This window comes from Leptosomus discolor, chromosome 5 (genome assembly GCF_034619465.1).
Source record: "Leptosomus discolor isolate bLepDis1 chromosome 5, bLepDis1.hap2, whole genome shotgun sequence".
NCBI lineage: Eukaryota > Metazoa > Chordata > Aves > Leptosomiformes > Leptosomidae > Leptosomus > Leptosomus discolor.
This window is the reverse complement of record NC_141395.1, coordinates 18,737,290-18,763,918: the sequence shown is the minus strand read 5'-3', so window position 1 is coordinate 18,763,918 and position 26,629 is coordinate 18,737,290. Positions and strand designations below refer to the sequence as shown.

Sequence of the window (26,629 nt, the reverse complement as noted above, 5' to 3'; positions counted from 1 at the left end):
TACAATTTAATGTGCAAGATAACATAAACTATGTCATCAAGTTTACTTTGGAAAATGTTGCCAACCATGTTGGTTTTACAACCCACTATGACAGCAAAGATGTCTTATTATTGTTAAGTCGGTATAGCTTAGCTATAAATAAATACCCAGGTCAGTGTAACTGCAGCTGCACTCAAAAGGATTTACCAGTTTAGCAAGAACAGATCAGACAGTAAAAAACTGTTTAGTCAAAGAGGGAGATCTGAATATCAAAGAAAAAAAAAGGCAAGAAAAAATACTCAGAAGTAATAAGTTGCTAATTTGCATTTAGTAAAATACTTACAAAACCATTGTTGATGTGTTCATTATTAGGAATCTGTAATCAGAACATGCTAACTTTGATCTTACTGAAATGAGCAGAAAAATCCTCCTGAGGTGGGCCTCCTTCCCACAGCCCAGAGCCTCAGTTTTGCTCACTGGCACCTCTATTTTTACATGTAGTACCATGAACACAGCATGGTCTCTCAGTGTGACCCAGAAGCAGGCTTTGGAGCAAGAGAGCCCTTTTCTCGAGCTCAGTACTCAAAGTAGTGACCAAATACTCCTGAAGAGATGTAGACAGTTCTGAGTGGCCAGATTTTCAGAAATGGCTTATTAACAAGCTTCTTTCTCAGAATCTGAAATTCTCTGAAAGCTGCAGCTTTCCTGAGAGATACATTACAGTTCCTTGAGAGTTACACGCCTTCTGTCTTGCAAAGTCAGGTCACTTTTAGAACAGCTTGCTCAGCAATGTTTCCTGCTGTTTGTTCTCTGCCAGACATTTTTATCATGCATTTTATCATGGGAGAAACCCCTCCAGTTATCTGCTGCTTTCTCAGTGTTTGGTTTTATTTGCTTCTTAGTTTGTTCTACCAAACTACCAGCAAGAAGCTCCTCTCAAGCCCAAAGGTTTCTGTTTCCATGTTCTGTGTCATGATTGAGGTGGACATGGGGGAACAGACGCTCTGTTCAGTTATGCTCCAACACTGTACATTTACTTTTATAAATTCATGTATAGATTTATATATATTTATAAACTTGTCTGCTATGCATAAAGAGCAATGCAGAAAGATGCTTATGCAGATTAAAACCTAACTGTCGTGCTGATTCCAGTAAAACTGTTCTATGTGTAACCCAGAGGTTCTGCTTTTGAGTTTCCCTCCACTACTCACGTTCCCTAAGACTGAAACTCAAACAAAGTGGGGCACCTTCTGCGAATACTCGACTGAAGACAAAGAACGAAATGGAAGGTGGCAATCATTCTTCCCTGTGCCAAAATGTAAAATGACTTCGAGTTGACAGGCTGACCTAGCTAAAAAAACCAGTCTCCGAGTGGGGTCTTGTAAAAGTCAGGATGCTCAGGGACAGAGCAGAAAACCTGTGAAGATGGACTATGCCATCAATGGTCTCCCACCTTCAGCGTCTCTGTGTTTTTTTCTGTTCTTCTTAGGATAACAGTACTGGGAACGCAGGCATAAGAAAGTCAGTGTTTCCAGATGGAAAATAAGCTTAATATAAGCCTTTATGCCCGCTTGAATCTACAACCCCGATCTGGGCAGACGGCCGGAGCTGCCTGAGCGCCCTTCCCAAGCCCGGCCGAGCCGCCTCTGGCAGCGCCCCCTCTCCCGGGGGACGCGGGCGGGTGCGGAAGGCTCGGCGGGCGGGTGCGGAAGGCTCGGCGGGCGGCTGCCGCGGCCTCCCCTGCGCCCCTCCCGCGGCCGCACGGAGGGAGCCCGCGGGCCTCCTCCCCGGGCCGGGCCGGGGCGCCCCTCCTTCTCCCCGCCGCGGGCCGCCGGCGGGGTGGGATCGCTCCTCTGCCCTCCCCCGGGCAGGGCTGGTCCCGCGGAGCGGAGCGGGCGCGGGTGGGCGCAGTGCCGCGGCGATGCTGGGCGTGCGGCTGCGGCTCCTGGCGTGCTGCCTGCTGCTCGGCGGCCGCGGCCCGGCGCGGGGCGCCGCCGCCCTCAGCCGGGACGAGGTGCCCTCCCTTCGGAGTGAGTGACGCCTCCGGGGGGCGGCCCGGGGAGGGAGGGAGAGGGGGGGCGCGCACCCCGGGGGTCCCTGCGGCGGGTCGGGGGCCGCCGTCGGTCGGGCAGCGGCGGCGTCCCCGCTCCGCGCCGGGCTGAGCCGTTCGCCCCCCGCCGCTCCCCAGCCCCGTCCCTCCGTGCAGCGGTGGGGAAGCGCGGGGCCTCCCCTTCGGTGTCTGCCCGGCGGCCCCGGCAGAGCCCCGGCGGCTCTGAGCGCTGTAGGCGGCCAGGACGTGCCAGGGCCGGGGCGAGTCCTCCTGGGATCAGCCCGACCCCGGTCAGGAGCGGCTGGGCAGGGTGAAGGTGTCGCCCCGCACAGGGGTGAGGGGTTTTGGAGGCATGGGAGGCCGAGGGCGGGCACTGAACCCGTGCGAACCCGGCCGTGCCTTGCTGCCCCTTGCTTTTGTTGCACCTAGAGGGAATGCAGATTATTATTTTCTCATTTTCAGAAATTTCAGTTATTTTCTCTATTAGCACATAAGCAATTCTCACTGCTTTTTTTTTTGGGGGGGGGAAGGAAGTGGGAGGTGAGGAGGAAGGAAGTGAAGATATCTTGTTCTCCTGGTCTTGTTACAGTCGTGTATTCACTCTGAGCTGTGTTCAGCCTATGTAAACAGGAACTTGGAGTACTGGTCAGCTATCAGCTCTTCATCTGCGGCTTCACATCAGCTTGAGGCTTCACTTCTGGGAGTTTGTTTCTTGTCACCCTGTACTTGTATGGAGGGGCCTGGGTGTAGGAGAAGTGGGAAGTTTCCAAAGGCCTCCCTCCGCCCTGTCAGTTCCTAAAGCATAGGCTATCTCTTTTTCTCTTTGGGTTCTCTGGGGCTTGCAAGTTTATAGAGCCCCTTGCAGCTCTTCATCTGCAGGATTTTGGCCACAGAATCCTCCCCGAACCCAGGAGCTTTGTAACAAAACCCTTCTATGAGAGCACCTGTGAAACGGACAGTGTAACTTTGCAAGCTGAACGGAGGGGAGCCTTATAGGTGTTCCCAAGGCTTGATGTTGTTCCGGTTGTCTCATTGCCCTGCTTGAGGAGAGGGCTGAGGCCCATGGAGCTGTCACTGAGTCTGCCATCTCTCACGTCTTCTGCCTTGAACTGGCAGCTACCTGGCAGTCCTCAGGCCAGAACAGCTCTCTTGCCAATTGCATTTTGTATTTGGGGAGTGGAAACCGCATTTAGAGGGGGGCTGTGTGGCTCAAGAACTACAGTCTGGCTGTTCTTGGCGTGAGTTGCTGCAGAATGAAGAAGGGAAGCATGCTATTATTCACAGAGATCACCCAGCTGAGTTATTTGTGTAGACTGCATTAAGACCCTTATCTTTTCTCAGCAGTCGTTGCAACTCTTAAGGGCCTTACTGATAAAGGCATTCAAAGGTTCAGAATCCTTCATCTCTGAGTTGTGGTGTTGCTTTCCCCAACCCCAGGAAGCTGCTGCATGGGAGCTGCTGTGTGCAGTGGAGGTGGAGGTAGATTGGGAGTTTACATAAGTTTATTGCTCACTGCCTCAAGTGTGAATCCCAGTATCATGGTGAATTAAGTTCATTAATCAGCGTTTACTGGTGCTAACAACAACCCATCTTCCACTTATCTACCAAATTAACAGCGTGTTTTCTTGGTCAAATAAGATAAGATGCTGTGGGAGCGAAATACCCTTTCTGGCCATGTAGATAGAGACGCCTGTGTTGCCATGGAGGATTGGGTTGGATGAGGAGGATGAAACAAGCACAACTTCACGGAAAATTCAAAAGCAAAGGGCCAAGCTGGGTATCTGTGACAGAATGTCATCTGGTGGTTTTTCAGTGAGCTCAGACACTTGAGAGCTGTAGAGATACAATGGGTTAAAGGAACCTTGCTCTGCCCCAAACTGTTAAGGAGTTAATGTAAGACAGCTGCTGGGTGCTTGGGAGATGCAATTACATAGGCTGATCCTCACCTGCTGGTAGTCAGAAAGGCTTGCCCCTGCTCCCGTGCCATCACAAGCTACCAGTGCCTGTAGCCACGTGGAAAACAGCCCCAGTTACCAGTGGTACAATCTGCAGTGTGACTGTGTCCTCTCTGTAAGTCAGGCTGCTTGATGTGCTCTGTGCAGAATCTATAACCATAATCCGTATCCTCTCTGTTCTGCTTGTTGTGTGCATGTTACGTTGGTGAGCTGATCTCCTGTCTTGCACAGCACTGTCCCACTGCTGCTTGAAAAATCTTTTTTTCTCTAGAGGTACATCTAAACTGTATGTGCTAAACCCAGACATAGCATCTGAGTGGACCTCTGCGTCTCATACTTTTAAGTGTGGGCTATGTCAGTTTGAGACCTTTTTTTTTTATTATAGCTACTACTTCAGGATGTTTAGTGTAGTGAATTACAGCAACTAGAAAGCATATGTGGCAGAAATCATCACTGCAAAATTTCAAGGCAAAGTGGAAGTGCTGCTCAGGTTTTCAGTGCATAATCTCCCAAGGCATAAAATAAGTATCTCACCTGCAGCGTGAGAGGAACTGCATGGGTTAATTACCATTGAATTTCAGAGTGAATGAAATAGCTGAGCTGTTATAGGTTTGTATTTTGTTGATTTCCAGTTCCTTAGCTGCCCTCAGTTTTTTCAGTCTATGTGCTCAGTTAAGCATTTGCTCCCAAGATGTTAAACAGCCGACTTTTTTTCACATACTTACAATGTGATGTCACATAGTTCAGTGAATTTCTACATGATGCCAGGAAAGCCAGGATGTCAGGCTAACCCCGCAACATCTGCCGTCAGGGTAGTCATGTATAGTTGAACAATATGCATCCAATAGGGAAGGCACACTTTAACCCTTGGCCAGCAGCTCTCATAGTATAGATAAAGCCTACCCTTTCTGTATCCTATTTGCAATGCAAAATATTTTCTTTCTGCCTATAGAGTTGCAGAGAGTGAAGAATGAATATGGCAGAAAATATGATAGCGTCAGCCTTAAACTTTTTAGCTTTTCAATTGCACTCTCCAATCCGCCCCCAGGAATTATTTTACAATATACAGTATGACTTTTTGTAACACTTAAACCTGTACTCTTATTACTGGGTATTTCTTGGTGACCAGTGTGTTTTTTTTCTTTGAACGTGAGTGATGGTTTTGGGCACCCCATTTTTTTTTTGGCTATCCAACTTGAGAAATATTACCTAGCCTTACTTCTGTGATCTTGCAAGTGGTCCACATGTTAAAAACTCAGCTGGCGGTAAATTTAGACCAGTACTCTTATTTTTTGAAGTGCCAGTTATTCTGATGGGTATTTTCAGGTTTCTTCCTAAATGGCTCCAACTAAAACATTTGTCTTTCGATAGTATTTGATCAATTGCAGTATTCCACAGGTTGAAACTTTTTTTTTTTTTTTTTCCCCCTGCAGATAAAGGGATATTTATTATCCAGAATGAAGGCTCCAACTTGTGCGTTAAAGTGGACACAGTTGGCCTTGTTCTGGAAGACTGCGGTAAACTCTCAAAGGACATGTTATGGAAATGGGTATCCAATCGCCGTCTTTTCAACATAGGCAGAAGTACCTGTCTAGGACTGAAGATCAGTAGACCAGAACAGCCGTTAAGTATGCTTGAATGTGATTCAACTCAATACTCGTTATGGTGGAATTGTGATGGAAAAACATTAGTTGGTGTATCAGAGTACAAACTAGCTGTTGAAAACGGCAAACGGATTGTGGCCAAAAAAAAATCTACTTATCAGTGGAAACAGTACATGTCCTATGATGAAGACCTTTGTGAACACCCATTTCAAGGTAAAAATAAAATTTTTTCATAGAAGTGTAGATGTGAAAAGTTTTCAAAAGTTTTATTTGAAGCAAGGTCGAGTGCTTATGATCCTTTCCAGCCTCTGCTGTGGTTTGGGACTCAAAGTTTGGGTTTTTTGTATGCAGTGGTTGAGGTGAGCATACCACACAATTGCTTTTTTTCCTCATCTGTTATATGGACCCAACAAAGCACCAGTATCCTTCCAAACCAGGAAATGCTCATTTCAAATCCTCTGTAAAATAAATAGGGGAACTAAGGTTTTGCAGTTGCCTGTCCTGCAGCTTTCATTATCAGATGAACCCAAAGAGAGAGAATGAAGGATTTGGAATCCTGTCAGTGAAAATCAGTCTGTGATCGCAGCATACATGAACCAAATGTTTGCAACGTTCAGCACCTGGACTCTGAACGTGCCAAACTTTGGAGCAGAGATCAGGCTTTTGATTAATCCTGCTGTACAGCTAGCGAAGGCGTAGGAATGTATGTCTGCAGACCTGAACAGTTTTCCAGGTGTGAGGACTAAGATAAACCCATTGACTACAAACAGCGACAGACAGCACCTTGACCCCTTCCTTGGTGTTTCTGTAGAAGGAAAGACCTCATGTTTGCACAGTGTCTCTCCGACTGGAGCTGTTGATATTCCCCATTTGAACTGAGTGTTTGGGTTGCAGATCTGGTCTCTGGTTTCCTCTGTAGGTGTAGCTGGGCTTGGCCTCTGCTCTCACCAAAGTCCTTTCTTTGGGAGCTGTGATAACTGGGAAAGCACTACAGTGTTCAACCTCTTCTTTAAAACCTAGTGGAGTTTATACTTAAGACCAGACACAAAATACTTAAACCCACAAAAAGTTTTACACGTTTGCTATGTACACAGCGAGATGAAAGTAGACCTGGATTAGCCCTAGTACTGCAATGTCTGGGAGAAGAGGATGAGCCTTAGGCAGGCGCTTCTAGCCTAGTTTCAGGACTAAAGTAATTAATTGCATTGGCAGAATCTCTTTCACCTCCAATTTCACTTTTCCTCCCACCTTAGCTTATGCACATGCAAATGCAGGCCAGCCTGTTGGTCCACCAGGTTGGGGGGGGCATCTCTGCCTTCAAAGAAATAATGTATATAGCTGTGGTGAGAGGTCTGTAGCTGTTGAATTTTGTTTCTTCCCAGGACTGAAATAATCTCTTGCACCTCCGTAGCTAGCGGCATGTTAATGGACAGACAGAGAAGCAATCCTGATTTTTTTTTTACCCATGTCCTTTGTATCATCTGTTGATATCAGAAGGCTTTAAAGGGGATTTACAATGTGTAAACTACTTTTTTTATGTGTGCACAGCCAGCTGTTAACTCTGGAAACCTCTGGGAACCTGGCAGTATGTATTTATTCTGTAGTTGAAGGACTTTGATCTTTAGGCTATCAACATGGGATCTTTGACAAACAATTTCATTCCAAGTGTGATTGTGGTTCTTTGACCTTTGGTAGAAGATCTGAGGTTAAGGAGGCGCTCACTGAGGTAAAGCTTTTACAGCTTTCAGTTGCACTGGGTTCTCTCAATATTTTGATACTCAAAGTACAATAGAAAAATATATTAAGTATTTTATAAGGCATTAATTGATTGTGACAACAGAGGTATGTAACATCAGGTTTTTTGCTAGATTATTATTCCCCATGGTATAAAAAATTATTTTTAAAAGTTTATTTAATGTTCCTTTGTTTTTCACATTTCCTTCCCCATAGAGTGACAAAGAGAATGGAAAAAACATTTAGAAATCCACTTTATAAAGACTGGGAGGAGCAAGGGAAATAATGCTAAATTGCTTATCTGTCATAGACTAACAAAAATTAAGTAGAGTTTCCATCTGACCCTGTACTGATTCTGCTAACTATTGTTTAATGTAGTTATTCTGAAATTTAAGTGTAGATTTTATATGTTAATTGTTCAGGTTTGGGTTTGGGTTTTTTTTTTCAATTGTAGTAAGTTACAAGAATGTGTCTTGTTTCATGGTGACAAATTTCATACACTATATTTCCAGATTCTGTTTGCTGAAGTTATGCTGCTCATACTTGTAATGCTGTCTTATCAATTATAAACTAAAATTATAAAATAACTTTAGGAAATTTATTTTTATCATTGCTGCTAAAAAAAGGGAATAATGAAATACAGAAGTGAAGACATTTCTGTGGTCTGCATTCTTTTAATCTCTGCGTTTTGTTTATTCCAGAAACATATACCTTGCTGGGAAATTCTTTTGGTTTGCCATGCATTTTTCCATTTAAATATAACAACAAGTGGTATTATGAGTGTACCAAAGATGGAAAGGAATTTGAGTGGTGTGCCACAACAACTCACTATGAACAAGATGAAAAATGGGGGTTTTGCCCAAATGCTGGTAAGATGTTGCTTGTCTTCTCTCTCCCCTCAACCCCCAAGAGTATCTTTGCTCTTTATTAGTAGTTCTAGGGCACACTGTATTTTGGATTACTTTCTTTCTGTTAGAGGGGAATGTCTCTTTAAAAAAGGCAAAATAAGACTAGCAAAATTTATTATAATTTATCAGGTTTGTCCTTTGGAGTCTCAAGTCCTCATCTCAAAAGCAAAACCACAGGGGGTGAGCAAAAGGATGTTACTCTGTGTAGCCTGTTGACCTTACCCTGCAGCTAAACCTCTCTCTTCTCTGTCCCAGTGATATATAAGGAGCTCCTCTGAAGCACGTAAAGGGTTGCTCTTGCAAAGTCACATTCTGCTTTTGACTGCATTACATCTTGCACATTCCTTTTCTTCTGGGCAGTACTTGGACACATCTTGGGCCTAAAACACTTAGAAGCAAGAGCTTCAAAAATACTTGCTATTGGAAAGATTTTGGGTGTATAATCTTCAAGAATATTCCAGCTTCTTGCATAAATAAGCAAAATAGTATCTTCTGTCAGCAGAAGTGGTTTGGAAAAGCCCTCCCTGCTCAAGCTGTGTTTCAGATCTCTGTTCAAAAGGATCTTAAAAACAGCTGTAAATGTGTCTTTGTAATGGGGATTTCTGAGCCACCATTGTAATAGATGGCATTTTCAGCCTTGCTTACACTTTGTAATTCTCTTGAGTACGAGATAGAAGGAGATCCAGTGACTGCTCATCCAGAAGTTGGGTGAGGTGTTTGTAGTGTGAATGTTTCAACATTCAGCTTTAGGAACAAATGATCAGCTTGTTTAAATTAAAACATAGCTCTGTTGGCTTCATGAGAGCTGTGAAAATCACCACCAGCAGATCAGCTCCCGAGTATTTTATCAATGGTATGAAATATGAAGCAACATTTTATTCCATTAGTGCCTTTTTTCCATATGTTCTTTAAAAAAGGAACATGAAAGGAGTTCATAATCATGCTACAATTGGGACACTACTGTCATTAATTAATTGAATTGTTCAAGGTGTTGTATTTCTGACTAGTTTGTAGTCTTGGGCTGTTGGTGACAAGTCTATTTTAGCAGAGAGCGGCTGCGACGTTTTTTGGAAGAAGAACCCTGAGACGCACCTTTGCTACCAGTTCAACCTTGCGTCTGTGCTGACCTGGCGTGAGGCACGGGCTGCCTGTCAGCTGCAAGGAGGAGACCTGCTGAGTGTCGCCGACCCCGAAGAGCAGAACTACATAAGTAACTTAAGCAGTGAGTAGACATTTCTTTGGGGACCTTGTAGGAAACCTGTAGTTAGATTTCCTCTTTACCTTTGAAAAAGGGTTAAGCTTTGGAGCTTATCACTCTGTGTGATGTCTCTCCCATTGCTGCTCGTAAGGCTTTGTCACACACCTCAGAGGAGCTATTTGAAAAAGCAAGGGTGAAGGTAAGTTACCACCTTAATAACCTGAGTTAAGAAGTGGTGATAAGTGTTGTGTGAGGGTGTGATTGTCTTAATTCTCCCTCTCCACAGAGACTCCCATTCATTCTTGCAGCTGTGGTTGTGGAGTGTGTTTGTTTTCTTTGGAGGATTGTACAAATATTTACCTTCTCTGCCATGTACCCTCCTGTCCCTTTCTCCTGTTAAGTTTTCTTTGCCAGCTGGACTTCACCAAGCGCGAATGACAAGAACATTTCTGAAGGTTTGAAGTAAATGTCCTGTATGGGAAAAATGCCAGCTCTGTTTTCATAAATGGATGGTATTCCTTCTCTGACAAGCCTTTTGCTTTCACCTGTGCAGCAAGCATCTCAGACAAATTTTGCAGAGCCTTCTGACAGCATGGCTTTTGTGGGTATTTTAGCGTGAGTGGAGAGGACCAAGTGGAGGAATGGGTAGTAGAGCTGTGATGTGAAAGGCTGCCACAGGTTTCTTGCCCATTGGTTCTCATTATTGCTGATTTTCAATTGCAGGATATAAGCTGACAGGAAGTTTAAAAAATTATTTCATCAGCTTTTTGATAGGCCTGCAGGCTGTAGAGGGACTGAAGTTTGGTTTACAGAAAGCAGAAACAGGCTAGCATTTATGTAGCTGCTTGTTCTGGATTTAACTTCTAAGGTCAGCAACAACTTCTGCAGGAAGGGTTTGCAGGATAAATAACTTTTGAAGGATGCAGACTTCTGAGTTTATTCCTTTTCATCTCTGTGTTGCTTAACAAAGTAATAGACTTTTTCTAAGGACAGGAAAAACAGCCTGAACTCTCTGGAGCCTGATTTGAAGTTTTGTAACAAGCCAGGACAGCAGATCTGTACCTGTAGATATTTTAAAGCGTGTGTAAGGCATGAAGTATTACTTTTTTTTGTTTGTTTTCTGTTTCAGGGCAGTTAAATGCCACAGACATGATGCTGTGGATGGGCCTGAATCGCCTGGAGGAAGATGCTGGCTGGCAGTGGTCAGATGGAGCACCGCTAGTGTTTGTGAACTGGGGAGCAGGTACTTGGTGTTCCTTTTGGATATGTTACAGCAGTGTAGTTATATGCTCTCTATAACTACATCTTGATACAAGACTGCTGTTCCTGCAGCTACATTTGGAAAGAGAATCAAGTGAATGAGTGTACCTCTGTTTTGTAGAAATATTTATTCATGTTCATGAACTGAAAGACCCTGCTAGGGATGTAGCATCAATTGAGATGGATCTGTTTGAAGTATTAATGATCTCTCCCTTTCATCATTTACTTTTAAAGTGTTTGTAAGATTCCAGTTGCACGTTTATGTGCAAGCTATGCTCTGACTGGTATCATGGAGGAAAGGAGTATCAATTTGTTTACGTTAACGTGCTGTAATTAGCATTAGTACATTAACGTGAAGTTTGTGACTTGGTTTGCTACATTTTGAGTCTGTCCACCAGCAAATATAAAATAGACATTAGAGCTTATTTCAGCCTCTTATCTGATAGCAGCAGCCAAGGAGGGATTGCCACATAAATATAAATCATGGTCAATGTTCAGCTGTCCATAGTACTGGTGTAATATTACTAGAAGTTGGGATGTGTAGGGATGGTTATATATTCATTCAATAAGATGCAGAGAGCCTTACAACACCATTTTACAAGAAAGAACTGATTTTTTGGTAATTTCATGCTTCTCAAAAATGCGTTTGCAGATGTCTCTGATAACCATTTTAAGGAAAATCATTGTGCAGTGATTAATTCCAAATTGAAGTATGGCTGGCAAAGTTATCCGTGTGAATCTGGATTGCCTTTTATATGCAAAAAATATTTAAATAGGACAGAGCCTGAAACATTGGGTAAGTCTCTCAATGTTACTGTATCCTATTTGTGGGTATGGAAGGAGAAAAAGAGAAAGCCACCTGAATATAGTCAGCAGAACAGAGTCTTAGCTGGACTAAATGTATGGGTTTGCTAGTTTAAGTTGAATATTTACTTTAACTAATGTAATAACACTTTCTTCTGTTTAAATGCAGTCCTGGAAAACATGTCGAGAGTCTTAAAACTAACAAATAATTTTGATATACCTAGCATTTAATTGGTTCGCTACATTATCAGAGTCTTACAGAATGCTCATTCTATTTGTATTACAATAGAGCCATGCTTTTGAGTTCAAAAACAGGTTTTCAGCTTTGGATGGAATTAACCAGTGGCCCACAGAGAAGAAAGTTGTATAAATGCAGCTCAAAATTTGCGGTTATTTTTCTGGCATGCTGTACTTTTGATATACAAAAAAAAAGCATTGTAAAGGGTGAGTGTCAAGAGGATGGGCCGAGGCTCCTTTCAGTGGTGCCCAGTGACAGGACAAGGGGCAACGGGCACAAACTGGAGCACAGGAAGTTCCGCCTCAACATGAGGAAAAACTTCGGTACTCTGAGGGTGGCAGAGCACTGGAACAGGCTGCCCAGGGATGTTGTGGAGTCTCCTTCGCTGGAGGTATTCAAAACCTGCCTGGATGCAGTCCTGGGCAACCTGCTGTAGGTGCACCTGCTTTAGCAGGGGGGTTGGACCAGATGATCTCCAGAGGTCCCTTCCAACCTCTGCCGTTCTGTGATTCTGTGATTATATAAGCAGAGTGTAGTATGTATAGTACATAGAATGCCTCAGACTCCCATTCTGTGGGAAAGTTAAACACAGAGTTGAGTTTGTTAGAACACTAGTTTTTGTTTTGATAAGAACAACTTACATAGGTACAACTTCTTCCTGATAATGTGAAAGAAAGTTTCACTACTTGTTTCAGGTAACGAGAAAGGACTTACCCGAACTTTTTGTGGGTAATGCATCTGAAAAGGCTTTAGCTGGCTTTGGATCAGGTTTGGAGGTAGTAAGGGAGGTAGAATGTGTTTTAAACTGAATAACAGATCTATTAGTGCATTTGCACTATCAAGCAGCCCTAATGGTGGAACTGTAAAATAAAGTGGGAGAAATATCATTTTGCTTGGTGATACTCCATAGAGCATGTGTTTTGGCCTCCTTAAGTCACCTTGGTTGACTCTGTTTTCAGCATTTGAATATAAAAAAATAGCTCTGAATGTGTTACGAACATAGCGTAACATTGGCAATTCTGTCTAATATACATGAACTTGGTTTGCTTAATTAAAAGATACATGGAAGTATTACGCCACTCGTTGTGACACTGGCTGGTACCCACACAATCGCAACTGCTACAGACTTCATAAAGAGGAGAAGAGCTGGAATGATGCTTTTGTCTCATGCCAAAGTGACAATAGCGGGCTCATTAGTATATCCTCCATGGCAGATGCAGAGCTGCTCCTTAACTTGCTTGAAAGTGGTGAGTTTTGGAAGTTAGTTTCAAGTGTGCAGTGTTTCTTGAAGTGTTTTGTGATGCTCTTTTGTGCAATCCTTTAATGTTGTTAGCTGCTTAAGCCCTGTGTTACATGGCACACCCAAATGATGTTTACAAAAAAAGAAAGCATGATGCATGCTCCTTCTGGGAGTCTTAAAAATGTATACCATCACCTTATCCAATAACCATACTTAAAATAAAGGAATGAATCAACAAAGTAAACACAGTGAGGCCACACTGTGTTTTGTCCTTTCTTGTTCTTGTCTGGTTCCTTGCAAACTGTTGCAAGATATTCAGTGATCATCTGCATGCAAGAATTGTGCATTTCACACAATTTTAGTGTCTTTTGCTTTCAAGCTGGCTTTGTCCACACTGTAAAGTTGCTGCTGCTTAGTGTGTTGGCAGACTCCCCTTTGATGGCAGCAGAGTGCATCAAAGGAGTTCTGCTAGTCCACATTGTCCTAAGAGGTAGCATAATTACACAAGGAACCTAATGAACAAAAGCTCTTTGGTGCAGCAACACCAAGACTTTTGTTGTCATAACAGCAGCAAAGAAAAGTGAATATTTTGTGCCTCCAGCTGACATCAGCGTGCTGGCAGAGCTGCACAGTTTGGCTATGAGTTTAAGCTTCCCAGAGCTGGGGCACAGTGGCGTGCTTTATCAACTCTGCCCCATCAGCTGTGGTTGCAGCATGGTGTGTTACACTCGATGGGACAACATCTCCCATTAGCATCTCTCCTGCCAGCCATGCGCTTTGCCATCCTGTCTGTCTTTCTCTTAGATGAACCACTGTATCATCTTCCTCACCTCTATTAACAGCCTCCATAGATACAAAACACCATTATTTCCAGAGATGTTGTAATGGATAGACGTAGTTGTTCTCAGCTTGTATTCAGCTTCAAAGTCTGCTGCTTCTACTTCAGACCTGCTTCAGGCTTCTCTTCAGGAGAAGGGCTTACATGCCTGAAAGCCTGTCTGCTTTTTCTGGCTGTAGTAGCTGGTCAAGTAAGACATCAAACCACAACCCTTGTCTTTCCTGTTTGCCAGCCACTGTGGCTACAACTGTGCTGTTACTGGAACTTATAAACATCACTCAGAGAAACCTAAAGCTGAGTGTGCCATGGAAGATTACAAGAAGAAGTCTTTCCTTTCCATGTCAGGCTTTCTGATCCGTGCACTTCAAAACTGTGCATATGGTCTTGATTTGTATTTTTCACCATTTCAAAGCTTATTATTGTGTATATTGATCTATTTTTGGAACAATTTAGACTTCAAGGGCAGTAGAACATTGTCTCATCAGCGAGGTTTCCTAAAGTTTATACAGGTGTGGGGTTTTTTTGCCTGAAAGAAGGTAATTCTTATGAAAATTCCATGAATAATTTTTAATGGTGGTATTGATGTTACAGGAACAACAGGAATTATTTCTTCACCATTAAAATCTGAACTCACTTATTCTTTTACAGAAAATGTAACTGAAACATGGATTGGGTTATACAGTAATAACACCCCTGTTGTTTTTGAGTGGTCAGATAGCACCCCAGTAAAATTCTCTAACTGGCACAGCCAAGAACCTAACACCTTTCAAACAACAGGACAACTCTGTGTTTCAGCAGAAGGATCTGTAAGTTTGCTTTTCTTTTTGAAAGAATTAGACAGACACTTTTATTTTAGCTCATAATAATTTATTTTCTCACTGTCCATACTTTTTTAAACCATGACCTGTAGTATGACTTTGTTTTTTGATTCCTAATGTATTGATGTTGTGATAAATGCAATGTAGCCTCTAGAAACCAATACATTTTGCAGCACTGATGCACAGAAAATTAATCACAGATTTTGAGCTTATGTTCAATAAAAAATGTTACATACATAAAGCTTGCCAAATGGAAGAGAACAAATATGAGTAGGTGTTTTGATAAAGGCAAAGTAATTTAAAATCCAAGTAGTGTCTATTGTAATTTATGATGCATCAGTTCTGGTCTTAAAATCTTCAAATTCATGTTTTGAAAAACTGTCAGCTGTGCCTATTTTATTTTCCTGTCAATATTTATAAATTTTATATGTCATCTTTCAAAAACAGATAGTAGTCTAGATCTACATAATATTATAGGAGTTGAAAGCAGTAATATTGACTCCAAATCAGTCAAGTGTTGTAAAACTGGGAGTACTGTTCGAATAACACTACATCTTGTCGGTATTCATGGCACTGTCAATTTTTTCGTAATTTGGTCATAAATTTACTTCACTTTTACAATTAACAGTACTTAAATTCATTAATATATAAGTTACATAAGTAGCACTATAATACTTTTTTTTTTAAGTATGTTTTGTCTAAGTGTGAAAACTGTATCTGAAAGTGTTTCCGTTGTCTTTCCAGTCCTGGATCCAGGTTGCGATCTTTAACTCATGCAAAAGCCAAGACAATTACAGTGACCTGGAAAAGTGGGTTTCCATTGGAAGCAGAAAATAGAACTTTGGGGAAATTGTGGGGTTTAGATACACAAAACTACATTTTACTCAGTTTGCAAGTGTAAGCAAACAAACAAAAATATAAAATACAAAGGAAAAGGAGGTTCAAGATAAAATTCTTCAGGCATTATTTTTGGTACAGTATATATAGATGTCTGAAAATTATATCATACAGACTTTGTAATATCTTGAGTAAGGACTGTTCAAATATAAAAATTAATCTTACAAAGAACTATAATAGCTAGGAAGAAAGTTCCTGTCTGCTCTGATGGCCATAGTGTTAGTTAATTAAGATTCGTTACATCCCAAAGAGTGATTCAAAGAGACAAACCCTTTCGTATGACTGTATTTGAAAGTCCTGCTGATGATGGTGTTAGAAATAAGTGGTCCATCTAAGGCTAAATAAACTAGTAGAGTGAGAAAAATTACTTGTTTTTACTGAAAAGTTAAAATAGGGGAAGGGAGTGTAATCTAATGTGCGTACAGATGTGCATAAGAATATGAGTATATACAGAATGTACTTCTTTTTGTACCTTAGAATGGACATTGGAAGGTTAAAAAATGTGAAGACAGATCTTTCTACATTTGCAAAAAAGCAGGGGAATTTAATAATGTCTCTCCTGAGCTGGAATCAAGTTGTCCAGAGGTAAGAGTTTTTATGGGTTTTGGTTTGTTTTAGAGCCTTACTAATAAAATAGAATTATATAGGAAACCTCTAAAGGTAGCTGCAGAACATATGGGTGTAAATAGATAATTTTAGCTTTTCATATTAAAGACATGCATGTTTTGCTAGGAAAAAATCTCGTTGTTTGCCTTAAAACTATGTAAACTAAGTTTTAATGTAAGATTAAAAGCTTGCCCAAGATGTCTTTCATGGCTTGTTGCATTGTCAGTGGTTGTGACCTAAGTTCCTATTTCTTTCTAGATCAAAAATGAAAACCCTTTTGTCCACCATCTGTGCAAATAATGGCTGTTATATGATGCCTCATCCCACACATGGTTTTCATACATTGAAATGGAATGTCAGAGTGAAAAACAATCAGTTTCATTGACACTGAGAGTGAACTCTTCCACTCGTACATTAGCATTCCTTTTGCTTTCAAACACAAACGGGAAGGAGCAAAGCTATCTAAGTGGGACAGTGCAACAGGTTTTCAGGCTTTTAGGCTCTGCCTTCTGGTAGTAAAAAGTAACGTGTTAAGGTATGATTTTATTTGCCACAGGTTTCTTTTCACAGTGTGAAAAGAGCAAACTTGTATGCTTTGTTTTATTCAAAACTCTGGGGGAGTTTTGCAAACCTCTTTTTCTATCAACAAAAATTTCTCCTCTCTAACTTGCTTTACTCTTTAGCTCATTGTGTTCCTTTTTTAATTTCCTGTCCTTTTTCTTGAGAAGTCAAGAAACACAACCAGTTCAGTTGAATTATAAGAAGGTTGAAGCTGAACCGTTTGGATGTCTTTCCCCAGACATACAGGGATCAGATCCAGAGTTCTGGTCATACCGTTATGGAGGCAGAAGTTACTGCTTGATTCCAGCTTAACATTTCCAGAAGTTTAGGATAACTGCATTTGTTTTATGTGGACGAATGTATTTCATCACTCAGGAATTCTGTGTGTTCTTAGTGTAAGAAAGGTTTGTCGCAGTCCTGACCATGTGAAAAATGTGCAGAGCATCAAGACTTCCATTTGTAATCAGGAGCTTGACAGCACTTCAGCTTCTGGTGCCTCACAGGATCGAGACTCAAGAGATTGAGTCACTGGTCATAGGTAGTTTTGTCTGCTCTGGCAAAGTTCCTAGTCAGGATAAATTTCTGCTTGTTGATGTTTCACACCCTGTAAAAACGTATGCAGAACCCTGTTACAGTCCCTTGGTTTCAGTAGATCCTTTTCTTTCTAATGTGAAATAAGTTATATTCATTTAGTCCAAAGAAGTCAGTACTAAGCTTAGTCAAAGCTACTTTTGATTTCAGACATTTTATCTTGACAGCTCAGTTCTTTTAATATTCAGCGTATATGTGGTTGCTAGTTATCGGCCTAATTTTCTAGGGCTAAGTCTTTATTTCATCCTTATTTACTCTTTTTTTTTTTCCCACATTCTTCTCTTGCTGACTTAAATGTACAGAATATCTGTTGGCATTTCTCACATTTGATCTTTCTTTTTGTTAACCTCGTACTGTCATTCATGTTGGATTGCTAGTAGATTCTCAGGGAGCTTTGGCCTCGGGCACAGTTGTTTGCTTTTGTAAAGCTTTGTAGTCTTATGTGTATTACTGAGCTTTCATCTCATGTTGATTTTATGACTTGTGTATCAGATGAACTAGCCTTTAACATTTTCTGTGGATCCGCTGATTGCAGTGTTTGCAATTTGTCCATATCAAGTTACCAGAAACCTGAGCTCTATTTTTTTTCCTACACTTCTGTCATCCTAAGACATAAAAAGTGCTAAGCACTTTCTTCCTTTAGCAGGTCACCTATTGTTTTTTCCTGGTCAGCAGGCTATTACTGAGAATAAATATTTTATTGGAAAGGTCAGATTCTCTGGGCAGTTTTCCCCAACACTGAAATAATACTTTTAAACGTTTTCTTTCAGCCAGCTTTGGAAACAGGTTGTGGAGCTGTCTGCTGCTTGATAATCAAGTTAGAGGTTTCTGTGTGCAGAACTGATTGTTTATGTACTCGTGATTTTTTCTGGTCCTCTACACTTTAATTAGTGCATCAAAAGATAACAGTATAGTACTAAATTGGCGTTTGTCTTTATTGCTGTTGTAACAGGAGAGAATTGTACTTTTAAGAAGAGAATTGCTATTAAGGCTACAAAACCTCATAAAGAGCAGAAGGGCAGCTGCTCAGAATAAGGGTCCGTTTGGCTTCATGTTCTGCCTCCCATAGGTGGCTGCAAGTGATGTTTGGGGAAGGGCAAGACAGGGCAAATACAGATAATGCTTCCCCCACCTTGCCCGTGACCCCCAGCCATTCAGGGGATTTCCTGAGCCTTTTAAGATTGTGTACTTAACAGCCCGTGTTGGGTATCCCCTCCAAGTGCTCATCTGCTTTCCCCTTGAACTCATGCAAAGTCTTTGCGTTCACAATGTTACTTAGTGAGGGCATCTGTTAATCTACTACCCTGTGAATGAAAAGTGCTACCTCCTTTCCATGTTGAGCCTTCCTCCTGCTGCCTTAGCTTTGTTTGTCATCCCCAAGGTTTTGTACTGAAATAGTCGCCCACTTTCATGGCACTCACCGTTTCGTAGACCTGTGTCATACCCTCCCTAAGGCATCTCCTTTTTCAGGCTGAAGAGTTCCAGCCTGCTCAGTTACTGCTTATGTGGAAGTGGCTCCACACATTTCATCATCCTCAATGCCCTTCTTTTCTAATATCCTTTTCTGAGATTGGGGGTCAGAACTCCAAAAAATGGCAAAGAGTGAATTTAAGAGGACAGAGTAACCTTATCTGTTCTTTCGCTTCTCACGATTCTTAAGGTTCAGTTTGACTTCTTGTCTAAGCTGATGTTTCATGGAACTTAACCATCATAACCCCAAATCTCATTCCTGCACGCTGGGAGTGAGATAGCTGTCCCTCACTTCATACATGGAGTGACTGGGCGTGCAGGGGAGGTCCCCATGTGCATCACTTCATATTTATCTGTACAGAATGCCATCTGCCATTTTATTGACCAATTACTCAGCCTTTTAAGTTTTGAATTTCTCAATCTGCGTTTGCCCTCAGTGCAAGCTTACCAGCCTCATTACTCAGCAATTTGTTGTGGTTTTTTGTTTTTTTTTTTAAAGTAAAGATTAGTGTCAAATTACTTTACTCCAGCCTTTAGGCACCAAGAAAGCTTAAAGAGGAAGGTTATGCAGTGCTATTTGCTCCAGATTAAAATTTCCAGGAGGCTGGGATTGTGTTTGCTTCATTTGAACGGATGCATTTGTCGCTCAAGAGTTCCAGTTGAAGGAAGCTAGACATTTGCTGTTTCTTACTTGCATCCCCAGCCCCCACGCCCCCAAGTTTAAGTGCACATCAAAGTGAAAGCAGCGTTGCTGTATCCCCTACGGGACTGCCGAGAGCCTGCTGGGTCCCTGGGCACTGCAGAGCCCTCAGCACCTGCCAATGTGTTTTTCCTGTGGGGAAGTCCCAGCTCACTGGTATGGAAAAAGGGAAGAGCCTCAACCCCCTTTATTTTTATTTGCAAAGCCGGTGTCTGAGCAATGCATATGTGTTGTTCTCAGGTGAAACCACAGAAATTGATACTACAGCTCGTTTTGCTTCTGTGCTTTCGTGCCGTATGAAGGACTGTGCCCAGCTGCCCTCCAAGCACTGAAGGGGGATGACAGTAAAGGGCAGCAGAGCTGTCAGCTACCCTGACAGCAAACACAGCCCTAACTAGAGGCTGAAATTTGCCTCCTTAGATTCATCCTCAGGGCTGAGGGATGTGCATAATGTTTGACTGCTGCCCTGAATAGTTCCGCAGCATCTTGTGAATTTTACTGTACCTGAGGATGGATAGAGAAAAAGAGCTTATCTGGTTCCCCTTTTTCCTCCCTTTGCTGTTAATGTCACCATCAAGCGGTGTTTGGTGGTGCCCGCCTGGGTGCTGTGCTTGCTCCATGTTGTGCTGCTCTGTGAGCTCCCCTGCAAGCAGCACCTCCCTAATGGAAGAGGCAAAGCAAGATCGACTGGTTCTCCTCCCTTTGTGTGGCTTTGAGTTTAGACAGAGGTGGTTTATTGTCTCTTTATTCTCTTGATTATTTAAAGCACTCAAGCAGGATCACTGGGCAGGTGCACCACGTGAACTCACCCAGGCAGAAGTCACACCAGTCCTGGTAGTGGCTTCTGGACACCCAGAGGTGAATAATAAGAAATAAAAGATTGACAGTAAGAAGAAATGAGGCAGGCTGACCACTGACTTGATGTTCGGGCTTATCTGACAAACAATGAAAATCGATTATTTTAGTTCTGCATTACTAGAGTAGGGTGATTGTTAATGTAATTGGTTTTTTTTGAAAAATCTATTTTTTTTTTTTAAATCTATTTAAATCTATAAGTTCTATTTGAAAATGAGAAAGGGAAGTGAGAAAAGGTAAATATCTAGAGTGCATTGCTCTATGAAAGGCCAGCAATTTCTGGAATAAATATTTCCGTTTACAGTTGAAGACAAAGGGCAGCTATAATCCTTTTTTATAATAACTTAACTGGATCTGACATGGCAGTGTTTACCCTGCACTTCAGGTATCAGATATCAGCAATGAGTTACCACAAGCAGAAACCAACAAGTGCTACTACATGCTTCATGCCGAAGAGATGGCTCTCTGAAGGGCCTGGTGTACCTCCCCAAAACTCAGTCAGTAAAACAGTATTCAAAGTATAAAGTTGAAACAAAAGTAGTGTGCGGGGAGAGTGCTGTTGCCCACATTTTTGTCATACCCATTAAAGAGGTTGTCGTGTGTGTGTTAAGCCAGCACAATTTAAGGATTTAAACTTTAAACGTTTGTTGAATTTACCCATGTTTTCAGTGACCTTGAGGGTAACTACTGTTGAACCACGGTAGAAAGGAAAAGGGCTATAGGGACGTTGGTGACGATCAGACAAAGTACAACAGGGGATCAAGTTTTTAACAACTATATAATAATTAATAATCTATAAAATAATGTTCATTTCTTTTAAGGGATGGGAAAGACATGGTGGATATTGTTACAAAATCGACAGTACCCCTCGAAGTTTTGAACATGCTTCCAGTGGCTATTTCTGCCCATCTGCACTTGTATCAGTAACAAACAGGTAGTTAATCCTATTAGACAGCGTGAAGATACCTCTAACAAGAGCTATTCTAACTTTAGGAAGTGTTGCATGGCAAAAGATATTACCGTTATGAAATAATATTTTTGTAAGAGGCAAGCATAATTACTAACATTGGCTAAAATCAAAGATGAGCTTTGCTTTATTTTTTGATTGAAAATAGATTTAGTAAAAAGCAATTGTTAGGCTAATAGACACTTATAGCAATGTGCACACATGTGTGCATGCAGGAATCTAAACAAAATGCTTTCTGTTGAGGTGTGTAACATCTTTAAGAAACTTTATTGGTGTACTTGGAAACTATACTGAAAAAGGAAAATATACTCAATTGTTATAATCAAAATATATCAAATTTTACTCCAAAACAGTTAATTTTTTATATGTGTTTCTGTTTATGTATATGTTTTGTGTGAGTTCTCAGCCAATAGGGGGAGAGAGTAAATGTTTGAAAGCATTTGAGGTCTGTCTTCCCTTGCTTTGTTCCTATTTACCTGTATTCCAGCTTCAGCAAAGGCTTTCTCCTCTGCAGATGTCCAGATACTTGGATTTTCTCTGATCTCTTTGTGATTTACCCTATGTGTTGGATTCCCATTGAAGTTTATGACATACTGATAGATGTATTACATGCATACATTAACCTCCACGTATTTATTGTAAAAAAAAAACTTAAGGAGGAAATCTCCCCTCCCTTTAGGATAGGGGAAGTACTATAACCACCAGCAATCAGATGAATGATAGCTAGAAATTTTAGGAAAACACAGGCTACCCCACATAAGGATTTACATCCATGGGAATTTGGCCTGCTGGGTGGTTTCAGGATTGTGCACGATGCATACAGCGCTGTGCTGCAGTATGACAGTAATCCTTAGGGGGAGGATAAAGGACAAAGGACAAATTCTTGCAGCTGAGCATTTGCAGCTCAAGTATCACAGGGAGCTGAGGGCACACCGCACAGCACTGGAAGCACGTCTTCTGTCTTTTTCTGCTTATTTCTTTTTATTGGATTTTTGCTGGGTGAAGCCATCACTGTTTATTGTGTTAGTTCCCAGTTCCAATGTTGGCAAAGGAAGCTAGCTGTTAGTTGAGCTTTTTTTTTTTTTATTATTTTAATTACTGCTGAGGTTTGTTGTTCTGGTGTGAAAAATGCAAAAACTTTTCAGTGTATGGATCCTAAAATGTTCATTAAAAGGTAGGTTGTAGAGGAAGGAGAGTTGGTATAAAAAGAGAACATGCAGAGGAAATGAAAATTAAACAAGAGTTCTCAGTCACTCTCAATGCTAGAGATCGTTCAGTTTTTTACGTTAACATCCTTACATTTTTTAGCCATTCTTTTCACAATGAGTGGAACCAAGAAGTTGGATCAGTCTATCAAACTGGGAATTTACTTTGCTATATATATTTTCATAGGAAGCTGATTAAATGTGCTCATAAAATGAAGCATTTTTGTATAATGCTGTACCAATTATATCTGAATAAATTATGTTTAAGTGACAAATGGGTTACTATGTGCAACAATTATTACTTGCAAAAAGGTGTAAATCTCTCACATAACTTTAATGAAGAAATTAAAGAAGGAAAAAGTGATTCCATCTGTAGCCAGATCAGCTAGTGCTTCAGCTCTGTTTTCTTGACGCTTTGTGTGTCTGGTTCCAATAGGATACTTCTGTGCAGAGCTGCTTCTTTTCTTTCTTCTGTAGCTTTTTCAGACGCCGCTATCTTTTCTCCTTTGTACAAGGAGTTTCTTATTTTTATTTGTGCATCATTAATATATTCTGTCTTCCCATCTTGTAGTTTAAGCATTGAATTTATAAGATCTTAATCTACTGTTTCTTCTGTGTGCCCAAATGCTGAAAAAAAGATAGGGAAGAATTGTGGTTTATGCCACAGACTTGTGCCTGAAGTTCCCCACAGCATTCTGTAAAGAAAATTAAGTGCCTTATATATATTTTTCTCTTTTCACATAATTTAAATCGTTTCGTGAGAGCTATTCGCCGAAATACCAGTTGACCTATTTTATTCTCAGAAACTTTTTGTCTTGATTATTTTATTAAGGTTTGAACAAGCTTTTATCAACAGCATGATCCGTAGTATGGTAAAAGCTGAGAGAACTTACTTTTGGATAGGATTGCAAGACCTTAACAACACAGGAGAGTACTTTTGGCTAAGTACAGTGGGAAAGAATCACTCCGTGAGTTATGCAAACTGGAACAAGTACCAGCCACGTGAGTAACATGCTGATAAAAAAAGAAATGGCTTGGAAGGGGGGGAGTGCGCTTTCTTCCCCCTGCCACCAGTGGCTTAGTGGTGACTGAAGAGTCCTGGTTCTTTCCTCCCTACCTGGTCAAGGGAGCAGAGAGATAAGCTTACATTTTCTTTGACTCTTGTAACTTCCTACTGCAGATTGAGTTAGATGAGTTGGCAGTTGTGGAGAAACTGGAGCTTCCTTCCCAGCTTCCCACCTGGGTGCTGTTATTGTGGGCTCCCCGGTTGTGGCAGGATGCTGGACGTTGCTCTGCCCACCCCCTGGTGTGACGGGGGGGGAAATGAACAGCCACGCTCTCCTTGCAGACACAGCGAATCTCTGAATTTTTTTTCTTTTTCCGAGAGATGCTTTTCATACGTTTCTTTATGGCCTTTTCAAGGAGGCCATCAGGGCTTCCTGAGACTCACAGCAAAAGGTCCCAGAGAAGTCATGAGTTTTATTCAGTAACAGTCGCAGTTTGTAATTTGCGTTTTATATGAAAAAAAGAAGAGGGCAGAGATTGCCTTAGATACATTTCGGTCGCTGAGAGCACTATATGCAAGTTTCTTTTCTTCCCCTTTAGTTTGCTGATACTTGGTTTGCTTGTGTTTTTCTTATAGTCATCCAAAGGAAAACATTCCAAGAAAAAAAAAAAGAAAAATGAAAGTTGCTCAATCTTTGAAATGTAAACACCTTAGCAATACTTGAGAATAGAGACATAAGAATAAACGTTTCGCTAATTGCTTCTGAGTTTTGGACTCTCTACATTTATTGCTTTACTACTGCAGTTTGCAAAAGTACTATTTAAAATTGCATTTCATTTTCTGCATTTTGTGAGAGGAACCCTTCATCATGGTTCATTTTACAAGCTCAAGTCAGTCAAGACAGGCTTATAAACTGGTTGCTGACCAGAGCATTTGCTACTTTTGTCAGTTCATCGAGGTTTTATCCAGAACCTGATACCAATAAAACAGTCACTTCACCAAAAATTCACAAAACTCAAACGCTTTATTCTGATACTCAATGCTTATTCCCATGCCTAGGTCATTCTGGAGGATGCGTGGCTATGCGAGGGCAGCACCCCATTGGTTATTGGGAGGTGAAAAGCTGTAAGAACTTCAAAGCAATGTCATTGTGCAAGCAAAAGATCAATTCTTATGAAGAACCAGAACTTACCTTTCAAAAACATTTGAGTTCCTGCTATTTTGGATGGGAGTCGGAAGCTAATCTGCTCAGCTGCTACAAGGTATGTGACAAACTTGCTTTGAATTTTTCTGATTCTGCATCAGCTTAGGGATACACTGTTCCTAAAATATTTTCGATAAAGCATTATTTCTTTCACTGAACAAGCAAAAAGTAATTGTTACTATCCTTCACTGCATTTTAAAGTGAGTGAAAGTCTTAAGAAAGAGAACTGTACTTGGAATATACATGACTTTACTGTAGGAAAAACTGCAAATAATACTTGATTTTTATGGGTTTCTGAAACAACTGTTCTCCAAAATGAACTACTTTTATGACAGTGTTTATTTTATTGCAGATATTTCACAATGAAAAAGTCCTGATGAGAAGAACATGGGATGAAGCAGAAGCCTTATGCCAAGATTTTGGAGCGCATCTTGCTAGTTTTAGCCATATCTATGAAGAGACATTTTTAAACAATTTATTATATACAATTTTTGATAGGTAAATAAATTTTAACACCAGCAAGATTTATCTTAATCATATATTACTAATATGTAAAAATAATCTACAATTTAGGTTCTTCTGTCCTCTTTAGTAGTGGCTGAAGAAGTCTCTAACATGAACTTAGAAAAGGTTGAAAAGATGTGTATTAGCAACACTGCAATGTGATTCTTTTTGAAGATGATCTTTGTAGTAGATGTCAAGCAACTGTTAATGTCAAGGTGATACTCTTGTGAGTTAACATTCCCTGATGAAATGGAGGTTCGACAATTTTAATCCTATTTTACATGTTTTCATCTTTAAGTAGATAATTTAACATTTTGGTAGGAAAACCAGAGTTTACTTCAAGGATACTAAAAAATTAAGAAATGTATTACAGAGTGATATATTGAATTCAAGAAGAAATTAATATGGGTATTTGCAGTATTTAAAAAATAATTTCTGAAGTAGCTAAGGAAAAAGTGCATAAGAAATGTTATTTTCTTTGTTTCCATCATAGGACAGATGAAAGACAGTTCTGGATTGGATTTAATAAAAGAAACCCGCTTGCTGGAGGGACATGGCAGTGGTCTGACAGAACACCTGTAACTATCTGTATACTATATATTTCAGTAAACTTTCAAGTCATATCTAAGTTCACAAAAATAAGCCTTGTGAGCAAATGTTGGCCAGGAAAACTGCTTGGTTTTTCCTGTCCACATACTTCACTTAAATTGATTGTTACAATGAGATGAATAGTACACTCCTACTAAAATAGCAGCCTGTGCAAAAGGGCTGTGCAACTGTGAAAGGAATTTGGTAGGGTTGTAAAGTTTTGCAGATGTGTGCTTTCCTGTGTTTAGCCCAGGACCAGGCATACGCAGAGTGAACATGTGTATGTGTGTGTGTGTTTATATATGTGTATATATATACACATATTTACATATATACGCATGCACACACATTGGGAAGCCTTAGAGCTGTGCTAACATGATTTATGTATTCTATGACTGTTAGGTTCTTGCCTGCATTCAGAGCTAAGTCTTTCCTTTTTTATATACCACTTTTGATTTTGCATCCTTGAAGACATTGGTGCCGTATGGCATGCTAATGGTTAGTACCTGGGATTTAAGCGTGAAACAACTGATGAAGGGTCAGTTTTTAAACTGTAATTGGTTTTCAGCCTTAAAGAACAGGGCCAGCTCTGACATTGTTACTTCAATTATTTCAGAATGCGAGTGCAAGGTTCATTTATGCAACATGTTGAACCAAAGCAAAGGCTGTTAGATGTGGGCAACTACTGCTAATCATGTCCAAAAAAAGAGTTAGGTTTCATAGCTATTCAATTATTTTTATGAAGAAGGAGTCTGATATAAGATGGGAAAGTTGAACAAAACATTGAGAGAACATGATTATGGACCCTGGTTTTCAGATTTTACCACCATGATTTAGGTGGTAAATGAT

The 26,629-nt window shown here is 40.8% G+C and overlaps 1 protein-coding gene across 1 annotated transcript in view; it reads left to right on the top strand.

Annotated features, from left to right (window-relative positions):
* Positions 1 to 1,900: 1,900 nt before the first annotated feature.
* Positions 1,901 to 26,629, top strand: part of PLA2R1 (phospholipase A2 receptor 1) — a 42,835-nt gene continuing 18,106 nt past the window's right edge. Inside the window, exons 1-14 of the mRNA XM_086464997.1 lie at positions 1,901 to 2,009; positions 5,418 to 5,801; positions 8,024 to 8,191; positions 9,279 to 9,452; positions 10,558 to 10,671; positions 11,341 to 11,484; positions 12,789 to 12,977; positions 14,457 to 14,614; positions 16,001 to 16,108; positions 21,128 to 21,240; positions 23,311 to 23,480; positions 24,544 to 24,746; positions 25,041 to 25,186; positions 25,686 to 25,770. Coding sequence (XP_086321123.1) covers positions 1,901 to 2,009; positions 5,418 to 5,801; positions 8,024 to 8,191; positions 9,279 to 9,452; positions 10,558 to 10,671; positions 11,341 to 11,484; positions 12,789 to 12,977; positions 14,457 to 14,614; positions 16,001 to 16,108; positions 21,128 to 21,240; positions 23,311 to 23,480; positions 24,544 to 24,746; positions 25,041 to 25,186; positions 25,686 to 25,770 — 2,265 coding nt within the window. The remainder of the gene's footprint in view (positions 2,010 to 5,417; positions 5,802 to 8,023; positions 8,192 to 9,278; positions 9,453 to 10,557; positions 10,672 to 11,340; positions 11,485 to 12,788; positions 12,978 to 14,456; positions 14,615 to 16,000; positions 16,109 to 21,127; positions 21,241 to 23,310; positions 23,481 to 24,543; positions 24,747 to 25,040; positions 25,187 to 25,685; positions 25,771 to 26,629) is intronic.